Source organism: Metopolophium dirhodum, chromosome 8 (assembly GCF_019925205.1).
Source record: "Metopolophium dirhodum isolate CAU chromosome 8, ASM1992520v1, whole genome shotgun sequence".
Taxonomy (NCBI): Eukaryota; Metazoa; Arthropoda; class Insecta; order Hemiptera; family Aphididae; genus Metopolophium; species Metopolophium dirhodum.
In genome coordinates, this window is record NC_083567.1 from 23,478,940 (window position 1) to 23,500,594 (window position 21,655).

The 21,655-nt window shown below is 28.1% G+C and overlaps 1 protein-coding gene across 3 annotated transcripts; it reads right to left on the reverse strand.

The window, feature by feature from the left end:
* Nucleotides 1-157: 157 nt before the first annotated feature.
* Nucleotides 158-21,344, reverse strand: LOC132951186 (ATP-binding cassette sub-family C member Sur-like). Of its 3 annotated transcripts, none has more exons than XM_061022951.1 (26): nt 21,154-21,344; nt 19,514-19,898; nt 18,203-18,418; nt 16,667-16,861; nt 16,278-16,433; nt 16,061-16,213; nt 11,977-12,114; nt 11,721-11,883; nt 11,468-11,646; nt 11,297-11,401; nt 11,042-11,234; nt 10,560-10,927; nt 10,356-10,493; nt 9,877-10,083; nt 6,082-6,386; nt 5,910-5,972; nt 5,767-5,852; nt 5,480-5,685; nt 5,173-5,394; nt 4,934-5,091; nt 4,605-4,800; nt 2,792-3,029; nt 2,580-2,704; nt 2,225-2,516; nt 1,012-1,208; nt 158-920 (listed from the first exon to the last, which is right to left on the reverse strand). In XM_061022951.1, exons 1-26 carry the CDS (start codon nt 21,321-21,323, stop codon nt 897-899), a joined length of 4,878 nt encoding a protein of 1,625 aa, XP_060878934.1. In that variant the 5' UTR covers nt 21,324-21,344; the 3' UTR covers nt 158-896. The 3 variants fall into 3 exon arrangements, with proteins under 3 accessions (XP_060878934.1, XP_060878933.1, XP_060878931.1); XM_061022950.1 differs by having other exon boundaries at nt 158-925; XM_061022948.1 differs by having other exon boundaries at nt 158-925; nt 2,580-3,029.
* Between the last annotated feature and the right edge of the window lie 311 nt (nt 21,345-21,655).

Below are 21,655 nucleotides of genomic sequence, written 5' to 3' on the forward strand. Positions count from 1 at the left end.
ATATTCAAAATTATTATAAAAAAAAATGTTACTATGTTTATCATACAGCCATATAGCACTACGATTTAATTTTTTAAACAGCTTACCTATAGGTATGAATATATTCATAACATTAAAAAAAAAAAATGTATAAAAGTAAATTAAATTATGTTCAATGTTTATTTCCAATATCGAAAATAGCTTAATTTAATTTTTTAATTTTCAGTAAACTGATTCTTTCATAATTGATCAAGCTTAATGATTCATTTCTAATAAGTAATAATTGTTGAAGTTATACAATATTTAATTTGATATATTAATTAATAATAAATAAATTGTTGTGATCAAAAATAATAATATTCTATTTGTTCAATGTTTCATAAATATGAAATATTTATTTATTTATTAATAAACTACTATATTTTTAAGCATTAATATAGCATACAATACATAATTATTTTAAAATTTAAATATCTTATAGTTGTATAATCTATTTACTGATTTTTTATTAATTTTACAGTTTTTTAATGCTTTACAAAAACGTTTTTGAATTATATAAATTGACTAAAAATTAAATGAACATGGTTTAAAATTGATAAATATAGTATACGTATATACATAAAAGTGTAATATATAAAATACTTGTTTTTTCGATGTTGTTAGATATTTTATAATACGTATATTATGTATCAATAATATCTAATGTCTAACATCCAGAAATACTTTTTTGAAAGTTTGGTTTTGTATTACTTGGTAAGGTTACAAGTGAACTTTTGCAACATTAACATGATCATTGTTATCAAGTGTACATCTTTACAAAATAATATTTATTAATTCAAAGACATTCTGGAAAAGATTTGATACACGATGGTGTGGTATCTTCGACAATCTTGCCTCCCTCCAGAATAAGTACTCGATCATAATCTACTATTGTGGATAATCTATGCTAAATTATAACAAAACATAATAATACGTTAATAATATATTGTTACTATAGCTCAGCATGTGTGCACTTAAATAAATTGTAATTACAGCAATTGTAATGACTGTTCGGCCATTGAATGATTTTTTTATCGCTTCTAATAATTTGTTTTCTGTTACATCGTCTACGGAACTGGTTGGTTCGTCCATGATAAGACAAACATTATCTTGCAAAATAGCTCTTGCCAGACATAATAACTGTTTTTGTCCACTGCTCAAATTGTCACCAGAATTATTTACTATTCCTTCTGTTAAAATAAATAATAAGTACCTATGTATAAGTATGTAATTCAAATTTATAATTTTATCTTGTTTATTAATTTAATTTAATTTCCAACTAACCATACTTTATTTACTAAAATGTTGACTATTATACTACTATCTATACCTATTTTTTTCTGGCAAAACTTGCAAAACAAAATATTTAATGCTTTATAGTTATTTTCATACACTGATAAACTGCACCCTTATAGGCAGTACCTATACGAAATTACTGCAACAATTCACAACTAATACAACATCATAATTTTGATAAAATCCAAATTTAAAATTTAATAAACTCCTAAATGGTTAGTATAATGCTTTAATTTTAATACATTGAAATTTTTCTTTGTTTGTTACTTGAAGCTTATTATTTTAATTCTAAGTTACTTATTTAAATCACAATCAGAAATCAGAAAATAAGGAACTTTATGGCCGTTTAGTTAATAGCAATAAGTATTCAATTATTAAAATAACCAAACTGACACATTTGGTATTGTGTTAGTTTTTCATTTCAAATCAAATATCAAATTGTCATGTGAATATGTGACTTTAATAGATAGTACAATCAATATCGACATTATAAAGATTGTAGCCGATAAACAAAATACCACGAATTAATTACTGCTGCATACTAGTAAGCATTTACATTTTTTATAGGTAATCAAATATATTCAAACTATATATAGGTATTACGCAGCCCTTGATTGGGATATACTACTTTTGGCGATACCTACCTATATTTTGTAGATAAAAATGATTTGTAATGACTAATGACCCGTAACCGTAATTAAACTTAAATGTGTATTTAAATTTTTAACTATTTTTTTAAAGGCTTGTTATAATATGACATAAACGTTATAATAATTTAATAAAAAAACTGTTTTTTTTCTTTTTGTATATTTGCACCAAAATACCAAATGCCCACAATTAAAATTATTGGACCTATATACAGCTCAATAATATACTGAATGGTTGTTAAATATTCAGGCGTTCAGCTTACCAAGTCCTCCTAGTTGTAATTTGACTGTATCTTCCATTTGAGCCATTCTTAAACTACTCCAAATCTCATTATCTGAGTATTCGTTTTTTAAATCTAAATTTTGCCTTATTGTACCACCAAACATTTTAACATCTTGAGGTATTACAGAAATCCGGGATCTCAAGCTTTGCAAAGGCACATTATTGATATTAACTCCATCAATCATTATTGATCCATCTCTAATTGGAACCATATTCAAAATGCTCATCACTAAAGATGATTTACCACTGCCGGTTCGACCACAAATTCCAACCTTGAATTTCAAAATTGTATTATCAGAATATAGGAACTAAAATTTATTTCCATTAAGTTTTACTTTTTGTCCAGGTGGAATATTTAAGCTCACGTTACTGATAACTGGTTCTTGACTTTCATTATACTTTACCGATACCTTATCTAGGACTATGCACCCTTTAGTCGGCCAAGCTCTAGTAATTATATCTGTAAAAATTAATTTAAAAATAAGGGTAGGTATATAATATATAGTAGATACAGAGGTAGCCAGGCAGGTACCAAATTTAAGTTTACTTTCGTTTCTGTAATTTTCGATTGGGATGGTAGCGAATTCCTCGGTTCTTTCTACGGCGCTCATGTACGTTTCCAGGTCCGCAAAAAACTTGACTACCCAATTTAAGTACACAGGAACCAACAAAGTATAATTAATAGCTAGTCCAACCATTGCTGATGAAATAGCGGAAGAAAAAAACGTAGTTGTTATTAAAGCCACCATAGTTGCTACAAACACTATAGCTCCACCTAAGTAATCCTGTATACAACAATGATAATAATGTTATAAAATCAATTTTCTATATTGGTTTAAATGCTTGAATAATAAATAGGTACTATAAAAGCCTTTGATTTAATTTAATTTTATAATAGTTTTATACTATATATTATTAGGACATAGGTAGGCGTGCTATATATAAACAACGCTTGGACTTTATGCACTTAAATAGTAAAATAAGCATAACGAATTACCAAAATATGCTTTCAAATAATATATATATAATATCAAAAAAGGTGGGAAAATGGGTGTCGCTCCGCTGTACCTACAGTAGGTTACAAGTGGGACACTTCATTGTATACAAAAAATAATTCTGAACGGAGATGGTTTGTCAGTCTACCTAGAATATTTTATATTGTATTTATATTATTACTATTAATACGGTAGTTGGTTAAGTTATTGTTATTACTATTTGTTTATTATCATATTTGTATATAATAATATACTTTAGAAGCTTCAAGTACCACCTACGAATAATATTTTAAAATATAATACAAAACTAAAATCGTTCTTCTTCGTTTAAATATCTAATTTCGTCCAAATTTGAACATAAAATAACAGCGGTTCATATTTTTTTTTAGATATTTTGATTACAGAATAACCTACTTACGAGGAACCTTGTTTTAAATTTTCAATCCTTGGCTATAAAAGTTTAACATTTTATACTATTTTGACTATACACAATCATTTTTAAATTTTATATTTGATACATTTTGTCAAAATTCAAACTTTAAATGCCTGTGTAAAATCGCGCTTATGTATTTTTAATATTTTTCAACTGCTGTTATAACAAATATATCAGTAGCCTTGTATTACATTTTCACTATATTTCACACAACAAATAAAATTTCATTGACATTTATAGTAAAAAAACTAAAAAAATTGAAAATTGTAAATGGCCGTAAATAGCTCAAAACTAGTCAACGTATTTTGAAAATTTTATCAAGGATAGGAATTGATAAAATAAACATATTTTGTAAATTTCAAGTGTCCACAATAATTTGTTTTTCAATAAATTACAAATAAATAAGAAATTGGCTACATGAGAAATCAAGTGAATATCTATCCTGTGTTGTACAAATTTGAACTTCAAACGCTCATAAAATTTAATTTTGACTTTCAGGTGGAGATTTTTATTTTGATAAAGGTTGAAAAGCTTTTGAGGAATCTAATATTAAATTTTCAAATTTTAGATTTATAAAAAAAAATGTAACTGAATTTTTAATATTTTTCAAATGTCTTTGTAACAATATATTATACACCTTGTATTAAATTTTCAATTTGTTTTACCCAACAAATAATTTTATTGAAATTCATAGAAAAAAAGTTTTAAACTAAACATTTCCGTAAACAGTTCAAAACAAATCAAAATATTTTGAAAATTGTATGGTGCATAGGAAATGAGAATATAATCAACCAGTCAAAATGTTTTAGTTCATGTATTTACGGTAATTTGTTTTAGAGTTCGATACGAATAGATTATGATATCTAAATAATCTCAAATATTATGATGGTGTATATTAGGTTTTAAACATTTTTTTTAATTTAGGTACTCACTAATGCTATACCCAACCAACGATTTGATGAGCTAATTATCAAAAATACTTTCGTGTGATTATCAATTCTATTTATCATCTCGGACATAAACCAAGTTTGTTTTCCAAAAGCTCTTATTGTATCTAGTCCAGATATTGTTTCGTTACAGTGAGTTATCATAGGTGACCTCAAGTTACCTTCCAATTTTTGTAAATCTCTAAAATAATTAATATTTTTTAAAATGTTGTATTATTTATTATAATATTATAAAGAATATAATAGTAATGTAATATGCATTTAAGAGTTTAATATAATTATTTGGTATACACTATACATATTTATATAGGTACCTGGAGGAACATCGGTAAAATTTTTGAACTGTATAATAAACAAGACATATGGGTACAACGATTATTAAAAACCAAGGTGTTATGATAGCATTCACGATGATTCCACACAAACACAAGAAAACAAAATGTACCAAGCGTTGCATAGATGTACCAATTTTCTAAACAACAATTAATCAAAGATTTAGTTATAACGTTTAAATTACATGGCAAGTATATGTTTTATACATTACAATACGAACCTTGTCAATAATAACCAAGTCATTGGAAAAACAGTTATCTATCCTACCAATCGGCGTCGAATCAAAAAACGATAGTGGACATAGAATTATGTTATTAAGCATGCGATGATGAACTAGTTTCCTGGCTTTTAATGCTCCATACTGGCCTAATGTATTTGATAAAGCTGATAAAACTATAGAAATCATACATAAAAGACTGTAGACAACTAAGTCCCAATATGCCTGAAATATACTTCATTGTCAATAATTTAGTTATATTTTACGATAGGTAGGTTTCCTAGTTTGTGCTTTAGTAAAATGTACCTACTTGTGCTTCTGAACGAAAATCTATGTTAGACCAATAACTTAGCCAAAAATCAATGATAACTCTTGATGTTTGCCAAGAAATTGTGAGTATTATATAACAAATATAAGTGGTCCAACCGCTCCATGATATATACTTGAAATACGTTCTAAATGAAACTGATTTATAGACAAATTCATCTTCAAATCGACTTCGTTCACTTTTTAAGTCTTAAAATAAAATATATGAATTATATATAAGTACCTACATTAAATTCACAAGTAAATATTTTATACGCCATACGGCTATACCTGATGTATGATCATCACTTATATCAGACACATTCGAAGGATTTTTATCCAGCATAATTGCTTCCTCAGTTAAATCATCATCTTGTCTGAAATAATTTTTTTTTAGTGTCATAAAAAAATCTCAATTTTGAACATATAAGTACCTTAATTTTCGTTTGATGCTATGCTGTGTAATTTTGTTTAATCGATTGGAAGAATAAGGTACCCTTCAATATAGTTTGATAAATAAGAACAATAATAAAATAATATTATACACAAATACCTATATTGATTTATACATAAGTACACATATAGTTCAATAGTTGTCTGTCTTACCTTATTGATGACAAGACATGACGTCTTAAGCTTTTTTGTATTTGCTTTTCTTGTGGATAGTTTCGATATTTAATACTGGAATGAAAACTTGTGGCTGGTTGATTCTCTAATACTTCGTCAACAAATGGTTTACGCCTTGGCAATTGTATATCTGCAATGGTAGCTGATCTTTCTCTTTTTTTATTTGAAGTTTGCCAATGATTTCTTTCAATTATAGAATCTCCATCCCCGCACTCATCAGTTGGAAGTAAAAGATCATGGGTAAGGTATCTAGAGCCATATAATGCTCCAAAATTCTTTTTTAACTTGAAAAATCAAAATCAATTAAATTAAACTTATAATTCATAATAGTCTTAATTATAGTTTAAATCACATTTAAGTTCATAAAAAACACTTTATTTATGTCTTCGGTTTTTTTGTATTTTTAGATTCTGAATTAATGCAATGAATGAATTAGTTATACAGTGATATTTATGTATGATGAATTTCGGCAATTTGTTATAATTTATCATGATTATCTTTAACATTAATTTGCCTAAATATATACCCATAGATGCAATTTAAATTTTAACTTGGTGAGGCCATACATATTTAAATCAAATAAACCAGTCGGGGCTCCATCCCTAACACACACTATATCGGATACCTACATTACTGGGTAATACGGAATTGGTTCCCTGGTCAAATAAAGTATACGAATTGGTTCCCGATACAATAATTTTACTTATTTATTTTATATATGTTATTCGAATAAACGCCCGCGCGTAAGCGCTCAAGTACAGCATTGTTCTAATTTGTTCCTAGGGCTGGCGGCATTTAAAATGTTGATACCGGTATCTGGTATTTGTTAACTACTGGTATCTATGGTGTTACCGGTTATACCCGTATATTGCATTAATTCCCGAAAATACCGGATATTATCGTTATACCGAAAATACCACCAGCCCTAGATTAGGCTATCGTTTTCAGACTTCCAGTCCATTCTATCAAAGTCATAAATATTATAAGAATGGATAGGACATCAGGCTTATCAACTGAGAATAAAGCGATACATTTTTTGAGGTTATAAGGGTTATAAGGGTTATAATTGATAATTAATGTAACCTCACCTCAAAAAGGCCTCTTAGAGTCTATCTCTCTCCTAGATATTGAACTTTCTTTCTTCCCCAAAAAGGACCGCAACCTCTTGCGAAGCCAGTATAGGCGTTTCCTATCCATTCTTATAATCTTGGTCCGTGATATATGATATCAGATAACAGATAACGAAAATTACTATATTAAATTATGACATTATGATATATAAAAATAATAAATAATAAATGCTGGTATATGTCATATGGTATTTTTTAAATACCAGTAATTATCTGTAATCGGTATACCGAAAAAACCGCCAGCCCTATTTGTTCCCATATGTGCAAATCGTTCATATGATATTTTATTAGGTTTTATAATGTCTGAGAAAGCGTATGATTATAATATTATATAAAATATTAATATAAAAAGAAGAATATAAAAATTGAATGGCTGCCAAATTTTGCGCTTACAATCCGTCAAAAATGTTATGTTGTAAATTTATACAATCATACCACATTCATTTTTTTTTTATTATTCTTTATTGTAATCAACCGAAAATAAGTCATAATAATTGATACCATATTTGATATTATTGGTATTATTATTCCATAATTATTAGCATTGACAAATATCAATGAGCCGGTTGGCTCATCGGAACCAATTCAGATGTTACCTGTAGAGAACCCGGGAACCAATTCGATAATTGGGAACCAACTCGTAGTCATCTATATTACTATATTACTTCATATCATGTGTAACATAATATATTAATCGTTTTTATCTGAGCCTCTTTCCGGCTTTCCTGCATTTAATTATTTATTATACTTTTCCTGCTAAAATGAAATGAAAAATATTTGTATCAAAACATTTAAAACAAATAACAACATTTACTATTTGGGTATCTATTTATAAACGTTTCGGTGATTTAAAATTGCAAATTTATCTAAGATTTCTTCCTCAGATTATTCAATAAACAGATATCGAATAATATAAATTATTGATACGTTTATAAATTCTTCCTAATTTATGGAAGATTAAAGTCAATTCTTAATCTTCCTCTTTGCAGAGAATGTCCTTTTGCTTGTCACAGAACTGACTGGAATCGAATAATTTGTTTGAGAATTCAATGATTGATAATGAAAATAATATATAAAAAAAGGTGGGTAAGTGGATGTCGCTCTGCTGTACAGTAGGTTACAAGTGGGTCACTGTAATAGATGGTGTTAAATTTGAATTCAATGATATAATATCATTGTATAAGAAAAACGATTCTGAGCGAAAACGGTCAGTTAGCCTATGATATTTCTATAAGTATAATATAATATATTTGATGATATTATTGTGAATAAAGTAATTTATATATTTACCTATTTACGTGGAATCTTGTTTTAAATTTTTAATCCTTAGCTATAAATGTTGAACATTTTATACATTTTTAACTACAAAATAATTATTAAATTTTGTCAAAATTCGAACTTTAAATGCTTATAAAAAAAAATTGTGCTTATCTATTCTTAATATTTTTCAACTGCTATTGTAACATTATATCAGGAGCCTTGCATTAAATTTTCACGCTTTTTTACCCAACAAATAAAATTGTATTGATATTTATAGAAAAAAAAACTAAAAAAATTGAAAACTGACTATGTCCGTAAACAACTCAAAAAGAGTCAACTTATTTTCAAAATGTTATCGTGTATAGAAAATGCTAATATAAACATTCAGTGAAATTTTCAAGTATTTACAGTCATTCGTTTTTTTATTTACAACAAAATAAGAAAATCGTTACATGAGAAATTAAGTGAATATCAAATGTTGTAAAAATATGAATTTCAAACGCTCATAAAAATTTAATTTGACTTTCTTGTAGACATTTTTTTTTTTGATGAAAGTAGACAAACTTATGAGGAAAATTGTATTACATTTTCAAATCTTAGAGTTAAAAAGAAAATTTTTTATGAATTTCTAACTTAAAGTAATTTGCAAATTTTCATAATTTTTATGTATTTTGTCAATATTTGAACTTTAAATGCTTATAAAAAATATTGTGACTATGGATTTTTAATTTTTTTCATCTGCCTTTGAAAAAATATACTAGATGCCTTCTATTAATACTTTAAGCTTTTTTAACCAACAAATAAATTTTTATTGATATTTAAAGAAAAAAAAACTAAAAAAAATAGAAATTTAGAATGTCCGTAAAAAGCTCAAAAACAGATTTTGCGTAAAAATTCCCGTTTTTCCTTAATTTTTCTTTTGTTTTTCACGTCACTTTTGAAAACTACTAGGAAATTTTTACTTTTGACCCCCCACAGTACCAACTAGATTCACTTTCATATCAGAAAAGTTATTGTTGAAGAAAATCCAAGCATTTTTACTGTCCTAAAAGGTGATGAATGATGACAGACACAAAAATAAAAAATAAAACACATTTTTATAAAATCAATATATTCATTGCTTTGCTCAGAATCTAAAATAAGGATAAACTCAGCATCCACGATTTACAATTTACATAAAATCTTGGAATTGAAAGTTGGATTTCTACGTGACAAATAGACTCACTAGAAATATTCATGACTCAATCATCAAATTCAAATTTAACTAAAGTAATTACTAATTAGCTGACTTACTATACAGCAAAGCAAATTCCCTGTTTTTTTTATCATTACTATGAGAACAAAATTTGTAACATATACATGTTAATATTGTTTTAAGGATTACCTTTTTTTGGCATTCAATTGTTGGCCAATTTCGATAAAGTTGATGACCTATTCTACTAACTAATTTGAATAACTTCCAGCGTTCAGAAGCTGTTCGTCGACCATGATCTTGGTTCTCCATTTTAACCATCATATTTTGAACACCTCTTGTTTCAAGATCAGCTAAACTACCAAAAAACTCGATTTTACCAGCTTCCACAAGTACTATCTAAAATAAAATACCTACTTGTTATCCAATTTTCAGTCAAATATTTTTTATACATGTATTTATAATATTCTATATATATTTTAACTTGAAATAATTAATATTTCTTAGTATTAAAAATAAATTTTATCTCAACGAAACTGAGAATAACTTTATAAAAATGACAACTCATTTTAACTCGTTCACCAACATTTTTATCATGCTTAAAAAATAATTTGACATAAAATATTAAAAAAAAATTTCATTTTTATAAATTCAATTACTTAAATTAATACCGTATCAGCGAATGAAAGATCGCTAGCGAAGCTCGTAGTCATGATTACTGTTTTAATTTGATTTAAAGTTGATTTTTTTATTCCGTTGAAGAGCACATGCTGGCTAACATCGCTATCTAATGCAGACAAAGGATTATCCTATTTAAATTAATAACAAAAATGCCATTTTTAATTTTTAAAACAATTATTATATTTCTTTCTTACCATCAAAATAATATTGGCCTTTGAGTATAAAGCCCTAGCAATCGCCACTCGCTGTTGTTGACCACCACTCAACGCTATTCCTCGATCACCAATTATTGTCCTCTCTTTATCCGGCAATATATCAATATCTGGACCCAAAGCACAAGCATCTATTACTCTTTTGAATCTCGACTTGTTATATTTGTCTCCAAAGACAATATTTTCTAAAACCGATGCATTTAACAACCACGTCCGTTGTGATACGTATGCTACTGTTGTTCCTCGTTTGAAATCTATTTCTCCAAATAAACAATTCATTTCTCCGAGTAAAGCAAGTAACATCGATGTCTTTCCGCTTCCAACTTTTCCAGTGATTATTGTTAATTTACCTGAGCACAGTAGTACAATATTATACACATTGGTTAAATGACAATAAATCTACAAGGCTTTACGACATGGCACCTATATGTCTTCTATATGACTATATAACAAGGACGATTTACCTTCTTCAATTTTTAAATTGTCAACTGCCAGCACCGGAATTTTTGAATTGGGCCAAGCAAATGTTGCATCTTTTATAGAAACACAAACTTCTGTTTCCATATCTTGTTTAGTATTGTCTTTTTCTTCGGAAATATTATTTTCTATTAAATTATTTGAAATATTCATATCAGATTTATTCCACGACACATTCATCTACGATAAAAATGTACTTTAAATTAAATCACATTTTAAGAATTTATAAACTATATGTATACCGTTTGTTTGTGTTTATTGTTTTTATTTAAGCGATTTTTTAAATGCTTTATATCAGGTGTAATTTCTGGAAGTGACATAAATTCTTCGATTCTTTTTGTGCTCACCTATACATCAGAATTAAAGTCTAATTATAATTTTTATATTTATTTTACACATGTTTTGAGACTTACAATGGCTGCGATAATAATCGGTACTGTTATAGGGAAAATAAATAAAGGAACTGTCAACTGATTCGACAACGCAAGACTTGAAAATATCGCACCAGAGTCTAATTGCGTTCCGTTTTGTAAGCAATATAGACCTAAACAGAACAACGATACTAAAACCGATGATGCGTGCGTTAAAAAAGCTGAAAAAATTATATAAAATTATTTAAACAATTACACTTCAATAAGAAACAAAAAAATAAACAGTTTTATGTACTCATTGACCCCCAATAAATTGAGTCTTTATCTAAAAGATCCAACTCATTATTACGAGCGTCCGTAATGCGATCAACAAACTCATTTTCCCATCCACATAATTTTACAAGTCGAATACCTTGTAATACCTCATTTGTTAATTGCAGACGTTTATCTGACAAGTTCTGTAATGCAATTACAAAATATTTAAAAAACCAATTTATAATACTCATCAATTCATCAAATATGAATAATTAAATGTATTATATCGTATTTACTGATATTTCTTTTGAGTTACTAGACATCTTTTTACCGATGAAAAATTGTAAAGGTATCATAATCACTATACAACAAGCAGATCCAATAATAGCACTCCATCCGAGTTTCAGGTACAATAGATATATCAAAATGATTATCTAAAAAAATTAAATCCATAAACAATAAATATTTACTATTCAAATTTCAAAGGTACATTTTATTTATATTCTAAAATCTACAGTTTAGGACTATAGCCTATAGCTAATCAGATAATTGTGAGATCATACCATAGATTAAATATAGATAAGCATATTTAATCTATGATGATAATCACTAATGTTTGTATATTATTCTATTAATGATAGCTTTGTACTGTTATTATAAAACGCTTGTTAATTCGTGGTGGACATGTACACAATTTCTTGAGTTTTAATTTTTTGACCTATATTTTATATACCTATATAATATTATATTATTATCTATATATTTTTTCACAATAGGATTAATAACTAAATTGTACTTTAAGTAGTGCTTAAATAATAAAATGCGAAATTTTCTGAACAGGAACGTATTTTTTTTGCAAGTAGGTAAACAAAATTTAAGTGATCCGTTTCTAAAATATTAACCATTTTTTAATACCTACTTTAGTTGTACTATTCTTATATTGAACTCACCTCGTACTTTTTAGCACTCTCAACATTTTAAAAGAATTTTCACCTCTGGTGCTTAGTTCTTAGCTATGTGTGTTTTTATGGGGTGCCGGTTGCCTGTTCGACGGCCGTGTGTTCGAAAGTCATATGTTCGAAAATGTGTGTTCGAAAGTTCATGTTATCGAAAAATCTTATCTTAGAAAAGCCATGTGTTCGACAAGTCATTTGTTTGAAAGATTATTTGTTAGAATTTAAAAAAAAACTGCGACCGTCTAAATCTTGGTTTGCCAAGAACCACAAACGTTGCAGAATCATGGCACAGAAAAATAAATAGATTAGTTTCTCCTAATTCAGGTAAGTTGAAACAGTTTATAGCTTAGAAATATATTAATATAATTATAATGATTCTTTAAATTATGCTACAGGTCTATTAAACTTCATTAAGTTAATACAAAAAGTGCAAAATGAAACAGAATCAACAATTGAACAGCTTATACAAGGACGGATTTCAAAAAGAGCAAAAAAGAACGTCAATTTACAAAATGCTCGCCTTAAATGTATTCAACAAAGAATCTACGATGACGATAACTTAGACAAGTTAGAATTTTTAAAAGGCATTGCACATAATTTAACTTTATAAATACTTATTTTTATTTTTTTATTTACATTTTTCTTATACATTTATCATAATAAACAGTAATAATAAACAACATAAACTCAGACAAATAGTAATTTATTCTATAAGACAAGAATGTATGCTAGGGAATATAACTATAAATATGTCTGGTTTAAAAAAAAAATAATAATAATATATACCTACTATTATATTTTCATTAGTATGTGGGTTTGTTTTATTATATTTTATAAAATACATATTAATGTACTTTAGATTAGTCTGACAATTTTATTGAAACATAACTATTCGAACAAATTACCTTTCAAGCACATGACTTATTGAACACATGGTTTTTCTAAGATACAATTTTTCGGTGACATGAACTTTCGAACACACATTTTCGAACACAAGACTTTCGAAAATATGATTTTCGGACAGTTGACACCCACCCGTTTTTATGATATACAACTTAAAATGTCTGTAGTGAATGAACTAGATAAAGATCTAAACCTCTGCATTATTACAATATATCCTCCTGCCAATTTGATTCTAACAAGACTCAAAACAGCAAAATCCATTTTATAGATTCAGAGATCTTAGTTGCTAAAAAAATATCTATCTAAAATGAACTAGTTTTTTTTATGGATAAAAGTTATTAATAGGTAGTCATTAATATCTTATACTAAACCTAACTTAATTACTGACCTACCTACTCATTATTACAGAGTTACAATTTTATTATTTTCCTATTTAACACAAAATCGAAGTTTTCAAATTTCAAATTATTTTTCATTCCAATTACCATATTTAGGTACTTGATTAAAAATCAAGAACCTAAAAAGTTAACTATAAGCTATAGCCTTTACGCTTATAGTTAACAATAGCGTATAAAAACTAAAAAAGTAGGTAAGTGGATGTCGCTCTGCTATACAGTAGGTTGCAAGTGGGTCACTGTAATGGATGGTGTTAAATTTGAATTCAATGATATAATATCATTGTATAAGAAAAACGATTCTGAGCGAAAACGGTCAGTCAGCCTATGATATATTTCTATACCTAAGTATAATATTATAATATATTTGATGATATTATTGTGAATAAAGTAATTTATATATTTACCTATTTACGTGGAACCTTGTTTTAAATTTTTAATCCTTAGCTATAAATGTTGATCATTTTATACATTTTTAACTACAAAATAATTATTAAATTTTGTCAAAATTCGAACTTTAAATACTTATAAAAAAAAATTGTGCCTATGTATTTTTAATATTTTTCAACTGCTACTGTAACAATGTATCAGGAGTCGGCTTTAAATTTTCACGCTTTTTTACCCAATAAATAAAATATTATTGATATTTATAGAAAAAAAAACAAAAAAATTGAAAACCTACAATGTCAGTAAATAGCTCAAAAAGAGTCAAAATATTTTCAAAATTTTATAGTGTATAAAAAATGAAAATATTCAGTAAACTTTTCATGTATCTACAGTTATTTGTTTTTGAATAACAATAAAATAACAAAACCACTACATGAGAAATCGAGTGAATATCCAATATTGTAAAAATATGAATTTCAAACGCTCATTAAAATTTGATTTGCTTGTAGACGTTTTTTTTTTTTGATAAAGATACACAAACTTATGAGGAATCTTGTATTACATTTTCAAATGTTAGATTTAAAAAGAAAATTTTTATAAATTCTCAATTCAAAATAACTTGCTCATTTTCGTAATTTTTCCGTATTTTGTCAAAATGTGAATTTTAAATGCTTATAATGGATTATACAAAAAAGGTGGGTAAGTGGATGTCACTCTGCTGTACAATAGGTTACAAGTGGGTCACTGTAATGGATGGTGTTAAATTTGAATTCAATGATATGATATCATTGTATAAGAAAAACGATTCTGAGCGAAAACGGTCAGTCAGCCTATAATATTACTAAGTATATTTGATGATATTATTGTGAATAAAGTAATTTATATATAACCTATTTACGTGGAGCCTTGTTTTAAATTTTCAATCCTTAGCTATAAATGTTGAATTTTTAACTACAAAATAATTATTAAATTTTAAATTCGATAAATTTTGTCAAGATTTGAACTTTAAATGCTTATAAATAAAAACTGTGACTAAGGATTTTTAATTATTTTCATCTGCCTTTGAAACAATAACCTAGGAGCCTTCTATTAAATTGTCAAGCTTTTTTAACCAACAAATAAAATTTTATTGATATTTATAGAAAAAAAAACTAAAAAAAATGGAAACTGAACATTTTCCTAAACATTCCAAAACAAATCAAAATATTTTGAAAATTTGATCGTGTATAGAAAATGCAAATATAAACAACCAGTGAAAATTTCATGTATCTACGGTCATTTGTTTTAATGTTACACCAAAAACTCAAGTCAATTTTGCATACAAAATCCCGTTTTTCCTTAATTTTTATGTTATTTTAAAATAATAATAATAATAATAATAATAGTTTATTTTCAATATAATTGATTTTCCCGGCGCTTTTGAAAACTATTGGGCATTTTAAATTTTGACCTCCTCAATGCACCAACAATATTCACTTTCCCGTCGAACAAGATGCTGAAGTTGAAAATCGAAGCATTATTTCGACTACTTATCGTGAAGACAAACACAAAAAAAAGGAATTTAAAAAAAAATTTAAAAATTTAAAAAAAAACACACATCATTGTAAAATCAATGCATTCATCGTTCCACTCAGAATCTAAAATCATATTTTGCTTTTCTAAATTAAATATTATATTATATATATTAGGTATACTACTATTATACCTTAAAATAACTGTTAGGTAAACGGTATACATACCTTTAAAGGAATTGCCCATATATAGTGTCCAATCCAAAAGCTTGACATAATATTCGTCGTATCTTCGGACAATAAATTTATGATGTGTCCATTTTCTGAGGTTGAGTCCACTTGAGTTTGTTGTAACTTTAACATTTTACAATAAAGCATAGCCTAAAAAACATATTTACTAGTTTTTATCTCTTCAATTAAAAAATAAATTATTTTTAAACTAAACTTGAAGTCCAGATTTAAGACGTATGCCTTCAACGTTTAAAATATGAGTACTAGCTTGTGAAAAACTTCCCTGGGCAATACAACTTATTAACATAATAAAAGCCATTACGTAACCATTGTTCAAAAATTCCCAAAACGTAACACAACATGAATTGTCCTAAAAATATTATACTGTGCAAATAATTGTTTTTTTGTTATTTCAAATCAGATCAATGAATTAATAGGTTTTGAACTGTAGATTATGTATGTAATTGGATTAGCTTCAAAATAAAAATATATCTTATTATTGCCTTATTGGTTAACATATTATATAGTAATAATTCACATAATGCAATTTAATCCGATTTTAACTTTATTAATTTTTACTATTATTGATTCATACCAACTTACCGCTTCGTCATTTGTCAAATTATTAACATTTTGTTCTTTTGCAACAAAATTAACTATTACCGATACTCCTAATGGACCAATATAACCTACAAAGTCACCCATCATTTTTAGAATTCCGCCCACTAGAAACTCTTTCCAGTACGCTTTACAATAACATTTCCACATGGACACTTTTGTAGACGTGCCATATTTTTCCTATAAATTAAAATAAACACAAGTATAACAAATTATATTTTATACATATAATATAACTCAAATAACTAATAAGTAGGTAGCAACTAGCAAGTATATAAGGATTAGTATATACATGAGTTATGTTTTTATTATAAACAACTTTGTGACGTATTTATGTTGTGACCCCCCTCTCATCCATTAACATAAACAAAGGTAGTTTTTATATTCCTTTAATTTTCTTAAATGTATGTGGGAAAACAAAACATAATAAAATTATAAACAGAAATTTTGTTAACAGTTTCAGAATTTGTTATTTTTGATAATATTTTCAATACATTTCGACTTTGGTAGTTACTAGTTATAGATACATTATGTATCAATATGTATCATACATATTGATCTTACTGATATTACTTTACTGGCATTGGGCATCGTGTAATGATCAGTTGTCAGCTGTGTATTCGGGTGAATGTAAGTTCATACAAAAAGCCTATACAATTGTATGTCATAAATTGCACGAAAATTAAATGAGACGAGTATTACTATTTAATGTTGAAGTTCCTCCTCAAAACTAAGCTAATAATTATTTACGGAGTCCTCTTGGAAATAAACTACAGTACAATGAGTTGTACATTTTGCACATGATATTATATTATGATTGCTACATATTTTTATTTATTATCATGTAGATATAATTCTATATTTTACAGCATCATTATAAGTGCCTGGCTAGGTATACAATTTATTTTATTTTATATAATATTAGCTAGTAATAATAAGTTTTTACTCGGTTATCAGAAAATGTAATTAACACTAAGGATTGATGATTGACAGAAACGGGTAAACTGACGTCTAGGATTAATCGTAGGTATAGAACTCGTAACAAAATTTTTTTCTAAGTTTTAACCACACCATTTAAATACCTAAGTCTGAATGAAGTGGGATTGTGGGAAAGAAATTTGTTTTTTGTAATTTAACTTATGAATTAACTACGGGCTACGACATTAATTTATATTATAGGAAATCCTATAAATGCATACCTAATCTCGACATATATGATATATCTCATGTAAGAACTAACATAATATACTATCTAGGATCGTGTAGGAGCTTACTATTCCTCGTGGCATGTATAATCGTGGTAATCGTTAATTTATATTTTAGCAAGAGTTTAAGGGCTTGAGAATTATTTTTTACAATGTAATATTAGTTTTTATGTATATACTCCTCGACCCAACTACAAAAATAAATAGATACTGTAAATACACCACTGATATAAATGGATATAGTACTATATATTCATTATTGTGCTTGTATTAATTAAGAACTATAAATAGTTAAATCAATTAGATATAACCAAACCTTTTGTTGAAGATAAATATCATAAAGTCTCCCATATTGTGTTGTAGATTTTTCACGATTCGGCAATTGTCCTAAGTCTTCCAATTGAATTAAATGTTTGTAACAGTTTCGTAGGAATCCGGTCAACCAATAAAACGTTATTCTAGAGTACCAGCTGCACAAATCATGTTTGTATGTAAAAAACTGTAGATCTAAATCTGTTTTGTTTATCCTCGACTGCAGTTTTTACATTTTATATGAAACATAAAATAATATGTGAAAATTAATTTTTTTTTTTAACTCGTTTATCGATTGAGCCGTTATACATCATGCCTATAAGACTTGTCACGTATATACGTAGGTGCAACATTAATTAAAAACGCAATCGTGCATTTTTCCAATACCTATATAATTTAACACCTACGGATCACGTGGTCCACTCGTATATACAACAGCTAATTAATTATCGTCGGTCGCGCGAAGTGGATTTTTTGTAATACTTTTATCGGTGTCCCGGTGACGATCATCTGCTGATTTTACCAATATGTGTTTCGTCGTATATATTTTAATAAATAATTATTCGTTGAAAATAAAATAAAAACTCTCCAGGCTTTATAAGCGTATGTTTTATTAGGTAGGTATGTGGAATAAATTATAAATCTATGAGTCGCGTATTTCGTTTAACTTATAATTTCTAGCAAAAGTACTAGATTTTTTCACGAAGATATCTTTTTTTCAGCATCGTCACCACCATGGTATAGATGCCTATATTTGATTTAAAATATTACATTTAATTGTTTAGGATCTTCTTTAAACTAGTCAATATAATATACGCTACCTATAACATAAGTTCTGTTTATTTTAAAACTTGTCGTATAGCTGTGATGTTTTTGATTCATAAAAAAATTGTATGCAGTGAATGCCAGTAATCCTTCGCGATCGTATAACAATTCAACAATGTCATCGTCACGTCAACATACTTTGATAAATCACATGCAGCCTGCAGTGGCGTGGCATGGCAGCGAATGGAATGATCGAAGGCAGCCACCTGTGAGTTTTTTAAGGGGCGGTGGGTGCCTATGGGTAATAATTTAGAAATAACTATAGTATTTTAATATTTGCTACGACAGGTATAGGTAGTTAAAAAATTAAAAATATATATAGTTAGTTCCCTTATCGGGTGTTGGGTGGGTGGAATTTGATTATAGACTTGTCTCTGACAAATTGCAAGTTCACCACGACCACGGTTCTATGGAATATGGATCCACGATAAACTGTTGTGTGCACCTAGCACCTAATATTAATATTATATTACTATATCTGTGTGCTTACCCGTCCAATCATGGCATACAAGTGGAGTGCCGCGGTGGCGTAACAGCAGGCCGCCGACAGGGCCAGCGCCGCTGGTCGGACGTGCGTGTCCACCGCGAAACCGGCGTCGGCGAGCGACACGAACAACAGGGCCCGGCTCAGGCCACACACCAGCCACGCCAGAACGCCGCACCCCATGGGGCCGGGCTGGCCGGCCACCTCGAGCATGTAGCACACCAGCCCGGAGCTGAGTTGGGCCAGCAGGCCGACGGTGGCCAGCACCAGCGAACCGCACGTGCTCAGCGCGTAGTCGACGGTCAGCGCGAACTCGACCAGACACGCGATCGTGTTGACGGTGCACCGAGCCGAGTGGCCCCTGAACAGCAGTCGTCTTGGTGACGGATTACTGCAACAGTGGAACAAAATAGAACAATACAAATATTACAATACTTATTAATTACCCGTTTTATTAAACTGTTTTAGTGTTGTTACTTGTTTATCTATTATTAGGCGTATATCATATAACTATTTGATGGTTAGCGGTGAACTCTTCGGAACGATCTAGATCAGACTATAGATAAGCTCCGATTCAGAGGCTGGATATGGACGGTGACTACCGAACTACCTAACGGTTTTACTTTATAGTTGGTTCAGTGGGCCAGTCATTTGAAATAAAAACCGAAGTTTCAGTCTCGATCTTGTGGTTTTAAAATTTTTTTTTACTAAAGGTCCAGTTAGTATGTTATATAAATCGCGGTAGGTATTCTAATGTCCGTATGCATAGTCTATTTGTGTGTTACATAAATTGACTACGCATACGGGCATTAAACTTGACCAATAAACTTCTTTAATGTTGCCATTTTGTCCGTTTTTAAAATAAAACTAAATTAATGTACATATACTATATATATATTTATATATAATAGATAGTTAATACATATTATCATATACACAATAAATTTATATTATATAATATTATATATGTGTTGCTGTTATTATTAGACAGTAAAAGTAAAATTAATATATATTTCTGTATTTAATTAACAGTTTGAAAAAGGTTTATAATGAAACCAAATATATATATGAAACTACAAGACGTAAGAACCAAAAAAACTTTTAGGTAACTCAAAATATCGGTTTTTGTTAATATCAGTATGACATAGATTTTTTGTTTTTAATTGTAAGACGCGTTTAATATAATATTATTCTACCAGTTATTATATGCTATATTATACTTATTACTGATATTGTTCAAGAAATAAATACTTTATTTGAGTATATAAAAAATGTATTTTGGTTAATAATATAAATAGGTACCTACTATATGTGGGTAATAGTTATATTATGATATTATGTCCTAAGATTTCTGGACATAAATCCTTAAATGTTTAATTTGAATTGTTTCGATAGAAATATTAATACCGCATTGTAATTCACAGTAAAATTTCAAATAAATGTACAAGTGAAAAATAAAATACCATATCAAATTATACAAAAATATAAAAAAAACACTAAGAATACGCCGCAACGGAGATTAAATACTTAAATGTTTTGTAAGTATTGTATATGAATATATCAGTTAAACATATTATTAAACCGTGTTATTGGATATTTGTTTATTTTTCACTGCTTCTATATGAATAACTGATTGAATGACTTACCTCGTCGAAATGCATTTTATGTATATAAATATTAACATATTTGCATAAAGTGCGAATCCAAAGGTAATCACGTTGAAAAGCTCCATATCGCATGGGTCGTAGACCAGCCATGGTTTTGGCTCTGTATTATTCCATTCTGCCCTATAAGTAGTACACCAAAATCTCCCCATGATAAAACGCTAAGTATACGACTGTTTCGGTCAAGTCAATACGGTTGATTGATGCGATTAAGCTTTGGGTCCCTCTGTTTTACTGCACACGAATTTATAAAGTATATAAAATATAATAGCTATTTAAAATCGGGGGAACATCGCGTATACGTTCGCCTACTCGTCGACCTACACTGAGTGATTGCCTAATTGAAACGGATGTGTGTTGGGTTCACAAAATACTATCGTGTACCTGTTGACACGTTCAGAATTTATCGATTGTGTTTTTGTAGAGAAAAACCTTGTTTTACACAAGTTTTGTTGGTAAAATAATGACTCAATAGTACAATTTA